Genomic DNA, 5950 nt, shown 5'->3' with positions numbered 1-5950 from the left:
GCATTTGGAAAGGAAAACACACTCACTTTCGGTCCAGTTCAGAGTTCGGTAATTCCCCTTGCAGTTCGGCACACAGCACATAAAAGGCTTTAGCCTGGATACCAAAACAGTAATATTTTCTATAATAACAGCAGGAAATTGCGAAGAAATAGAGCGCGACCCCTTTACTCACAGCCTACAGTAACAGTGTGATAGCACTACTCCGAACATGTGGGACCTTTCTTAAAAGTTTGGCAACTGAATGAAATTTCGTACAAAATCATAGCTCATGTCCTGCTAAGATAATGATTGATTTTTTTATGATGATCAACTCGAGTTACATTCTTGCATAGGTGATATATTAGGTAAGTGGACATATTGGAAGGCATTTGGGCAATCAAGTGCTGAAGATCAATATTTGTTTTTCGATTCCAATACATATTTCGTCATTTTTTTTTTAATAAATACTGAATGATTTTTTTTTTACAAACGAAATTATATAATACTATGAGCTTTAGGAGGGTTGTGCCCTTTTCTATGAACAATGACAAATTAAATAAGATAGCATAATTTACAAAAGAATCCACTCTCATTGATCTTGTTATCCTAACATGACAGAAATATTGCTGCTAACCTTCAACGAGCATTGAAATATTTCAGTAAATAGGATGCCGTTAACTATACGATTGAAAGTTGAATAAGCTTCATGTTGCCTTATTTTGGTCTCGTTCCATAACTCAATTGATAGAGGTAACAATATTTACCGATTGAATATCTTACAATATAATCTAAGGTTTCTAGAGAAAAGTATGATTTGCTAGACTCCCTATATTAACCGAGATGATTGTCAATGTGCCACATGGTAAATAATAATTTTATATAAGTGCTTGAGTATTAGCTGATCTTCTTGATGTTCTAAGCCTACTCCAACATATTTCTCTCTCTCTCTCTCTCTCTCTCTCTCTCTCTCTCTCTCTCTCTCTCTCTCTCTCTCTCTCTCTCTCTCTCTCTCTCTCTCTCTCTCATTCTTTCTATGATAAGGTTGTTTGACTAACAGTATCCTATTTAGTCATCTTCCATACGTTCTATTTTACCAGATAACTTAAACTACTGCCCTAGGTGCATTATCATAAGAACTAGTGCATGCTATTCACTTTTCAGAGCAACGGCAGGTTTATTCTGTGAATTTTACTTGTGCTTATAAATGTATAACTATGTTATAATAATTATTTGATCTATATCAATTGCTATATATTGATCTGTCTTTTCAAGTTTATTAGTCTCCTTCGAAAAGGATATCCACTTACTGAATTCGTTACATTGCTTGAATATGCTCTCGTTACATTGTCACGAATATGATCATAAATTTTAAACATTTGCAACTTGGAATGACTTGCAACAGAGGGATCTGGACAATAATGGAGATGAGAGGCGTTTTCAGTGAAGAGTACTCTTCATTAATGACATATTTAGCAGGGATGATGCTAAAATACTTTTATTATTTTAGTTAAGTTATATTGTATGAAAGGCATTTTCAGTGAAGAGTACTCTTCATTAATGACATTTTTAGCAGGGATGATGCTTAAATACTTTTATTATTTTAGTTAAGTTATATTGTACTAAACTCTTACCCTTTTCATGGATTATTATTGAACTTAAAGACAGAATCTGGCTAGCAGGCAAATGATGTTCTTGGTGCCATACCCCTACCCAAGGTGGAACAAGTCACAACCTATTTTTTCTTAAAGAGGGATGTTCTGGGTTGTAAATAGGAGATCATTGCACATTATTTTTGAAATCATGTTCAAATATGCAGCATTACAGACTGAAAGGTTGGATTTAATTGCCACATATTTTGGCTAATATTGGATTATAATTTTGTTAATTTTGACGTTGGAATCCCAAAGAAGGTAATAAAATGTGTGGCCTAACGACATAGATTATTATAATATCCATTTTTGATACATCAAACGATTTTAAGCGACCATCAGGTAAAAATCGTAGAATTTTACTCAACAAATAGTTTACGGGTTTACCAATAATAAAAAGATATCTATATCACCAAGGTGTGGTTTGAGTCCCACTCAAACTTGTTATTTCCATTGGTCTCTGCAGCCTCACCATCATTGTGAGCTATGAATAATGGGGGTGGGGTAGGGGTTCCAAGGGAGCCTATAGGTCTATCTGCTGAGTCGTCAGCAGACATTCCCTGGCCCTCCTTTGCCCTAGCTTGGGTGGAGAGGGGGTTGGGTGCTGAACATATGTACAGTATATGTGGTCAGTCTCTAGGACATTATCCTGCATGATGGGGCAATGTCACCATCTCCTGCCTTTGAATTCATGAGTGGTCTTTAAAACTTTAAACCAGTATTAATAAATTTATGAGCCAACATAAGTCGGAATCTGGGGCGAACAAATCCATTTTTTTTAAGTCTACAGTGTATACGTGTAATGGTTGTTTTCAAAATGTTTTGCAATGGTCTCAGAGTCTTAACCATGATTTTCTAATTGCCCGAGAAACCCCTTTCCAAGACAAAATAGATTTTGATCTGTTCCTCTATGGGTAGTGGTTCCTCATATTATAAGCGCCCCCGTTTTTTAACTGGTCCATAGCCTATATAATTATGATATTTCCATAGATCTACTCATATCTTATCAATCACATCAAATCCCAGTAATAATGTAGTTGCTCCTTTCTCATACCTTGGCGGGAATCAGACAGAACTGTTATACATTGGTCTTTATACATAATTTATGTAAGTAAATTCAGTAAGAATTGTTTTTTTGTAAAACGAAACAGGATATAATGTATTTTCCTAATAGCAATTATGAGTGATGATGTTAATGATCTACTGCAAGTTTAATCTTCTTTGGTTTATAAATATGGTTAAGAATGGAAATTTGCTTCGATGAGGTTTTAGTTTAACTATTTATCTTCTATCGTTATCTAAGTAAGAAAATATATATTTCAACATTACTTTAACCCTAGTTTCTTTACAATGAAAATGGTCTGTATTTCTTTGAAATTGTCTCTGACAAAGTTGATAAGTTTATTTACCCATACAATCAATAGAATATTTTCAAACTAAAAGGTGTTTTTCTGCAGGGCAGAAATTTTTTTCTTATTGCAGTCTTGACACATGGTAAAAGAACAGTCATTTAATATTGTAAAAACTGAATGGGGACGTTGTTATGAAGAATTATCTTTATCACCATTACATTGATATAGGGAAATTAAATACTTGTGACATTTAAGTTAGTTGTGTTAGATTATTGGTATGCTTAATTCTATTTTTGACCTTATGTGATTGGCCGACTGAGAAAATAAATGTCCCATTTTATTGTTTTATTGCTTCTTATCTCTGCAATGTACCTTTATTGATGATCAAGGATATTCTTGTTAATTGAATTTATTCTAGTTTTTGTTAATTTACCTTCTGTGAAAAAGCGATTAGCTAGTTAATGTACAAAATATCCGGTATCTTTCCAATAATCCTTTGGAATCACTTCCAAGTCATATTTTGTCATAACTTTTCATTCTCTATGAAAATGTATGTGTTTACGGCTTTATGTGAAGAAAGCATATTCTAAATGCTTAGTAAATGGGCAAATCAGGATTGATGATGGCAACCCCTTTAAAAATTATATACGTTCAAAGATATTTCTTGTAGTCTTTTCAACGCAGGTATAAATTGCCAACATCACCCTTGATTTACTTAAAAATTATGAAATGTTAATAATCCTCTTTAGCTGTGACCTTACTATCATCATTGTTTTTTATTTTTTTATTTTTTTTTTTTTTTTAGGTAAATAAGATGAAAGATATTACTATAACCTGAGAGAGATAAATAGCAGATTCGAATAAATTATCGTATAGCAGTTGGAGTGGGATATTGTAAATATAAGGGAAATAAAAACAACCAATGGACTGAAGATTTATTATTCAAAAAAACACTTGCTGAACCAAGTCTCCGACATTGAGCAAAGTAAGCGACGTATGTAATGACAAAGAGAAGGTAAAGTGGTTGTCTGAAATGGATTAATAATTAGCTGCGGCTGGTAATAGGTTTTTGTTCTCTTTTACTCTCGGTATTTTTTTTTTCTATTTTTTTTCTTTTTTTGGCGCCAAAGCTAGATTTTTCTTGAGGACAAGAGATTAAAAAAATAGTCATCATTACACATTAAGAAAAAAAAGAATAATAGAAACTTATTCAGACAATAAAATGTGTTTATAAATCAAATTACCAAAATTATATTCAAGGCTGTTAAGAATTTGTGTTCATTAAGGTATGAGAAATGAGTGTTTAACCAGAGAGAGAGAGAGAGAGAGAGAGAGAGAGAGAGAGAGAGAGAGAGAGAGAGAGAGAAAGAGAGAGAACCAAATAAGAAGGTTGGAGCGAGCGAGACAGAACAGAAGGGAGGATGGACACAAATTGAAAATATAAGTACATAGACAGAGTGAAATAATAAAGATGGTGACACCGTAGATCTATAAGTATCAATCACAGAGACATATACATAAAACAGACAAAAAATAAAGGCAAAAGGGAATTACTATAAATATTTAGCCAAATAAACCAGGTTTAAAGATTAAAAGGCCGCTCATGAATAGCAGAGGCAGAGGACATTGACATTGCCCTGGCAAGCAGGATAAAGCCCTAAAGACTGCCCTTATGTACATATGATCAGGCCCAATCGCCCTCTCCATGCAAGCTAGGACCAAGGACTGCTGGCAATGGCTGCTAATAAGTCATCAGGTAGACCTAGAGGCTCCCCTCAAACACCCGTCCTTAGCTCAAAAGGATGGCGAGATTGCAACGACCAAAGGAACTAACGAGTTTGAGTTTGACTCGAACCCTAGTCTTGTGATAACCAGGCAGGGATGTTACTAATAGGCCACCATAATCCTAAGATATTTATTGCCTGGAACATATTCAACGTCTGCACTCTACTTTCTCAGAGGGGAACTATTATGGCTTCGACATTCCAGCAGCTCTTGTCTTGATAAAAAAATGTCTACTGCACAAACTTTAATGCATTGCATCCAGATCCAAAAGCTTTTAATGAGAATGCGGGTGAATTCTGATCATCCTTGGTCCTCAGGCTCTGGTTAGAAAACCATGCGGTTCAAATTCAACGCAAACTTTATGACAAGTTCATTTTGACTTATGTAAAATTATTCATTTGATCTCGGATGACCCTGGATTCGTGCAGTGGCAACTTTGCAACTGGATCAATGTCGGAGATTGTGGTCAATCCTTCATCTGCTCTCATGCTATAGCTCTTAAAAAATTCCCAAACATTTAAGAGTTTCAGAATGTGTTTGTAAAGACCGATACTATATGGACAAGACAAGGGAAGATGTTATTGGGGAAATGGAAATTGAAAAGAATTTGGTTATCTGAATAAAATTAAAAAGAAGCCGGAGATTAAGAAATAATGCTTTGACTCAATTTGACTTGTTCCAGATTATCATCATCATCATCCTCATCCTTATTATTATCATGGTCCGGAAAATGATTTACAAATTTGTGTGGAAACTGATGGTAGTGCTTCAGAAGACATGGAATAATTTTTCTTGTAAAAAACGAATTATTATTTTGAAAATAAATCTACAGTGCATAGTGCGATATACAGCACATCAAACAAGTAAAACTGATTCATATATTATTTAGAGAAAAACATCTGATGATGGACCATTTAAGGAACTCTTTTGAGTGCAGTGCATTGTTTCTATGCTTTCACAAACAACATTGCAAATGATGTACTATGCTGACAGCCGTTATCCAATGTACACTCAATTTTATTATGGTAGCCGAGTGAAAAATCTCTGACTCGCAATCCATAAGTCGGGTGTTCGAACCCCTCTTTAATCCAGATAGTTTTCTCTTGTATTCATTATATTACCATTCTTTTGAGCTAAGGTGTTCTAAAGGTCTACCGACCAAATCGCCAGGAGCCATTGCCTAGT

At 34.5% G+C, this 5950-nt stretch overlaps 1 protein-coding gene across 1 annotated transcript in view; it reads left to right on the top strand.

Moving 5' to 3' along the window:
* The first annotated feature begins 819 nt into the window (after window positions 1–819).
* Window positions 820–5950, top strand: part of LOC137654050 (tigger transposable element-derived protein 1-like) — a 12747-nt gene continuing 7616 nt past the window's right edge. Inside the window, exon 1 of the mRNA XM_068387685.1 lies at window positions 820–841. Coding sequence (XP_068243786.1) covers window positions 820–841 — 22 coding nt within the window. The remainder of the gene's footprint in view (window positions 842–5950) is intronic.

This window comes from Palaemon carinicauda, chromosome 15 (genome assembly GCF_036898095.1).
Source record: "Palaemon carinicauda isolate YSFRI2023 chromosome 15, ASM3689809v2, whole genome shotgun sequence".
Taxonomy (NCBI): domain Eukaryota; kingdom Metazoa; phylum Arthropoda; class Malacostraca; order Decapoda; family Palaemonidae; genus Palaemon; species Palaemon carinicauda.
This window is presented reverse-complemented; position numbering and strand designations above follow the sequence as displayed.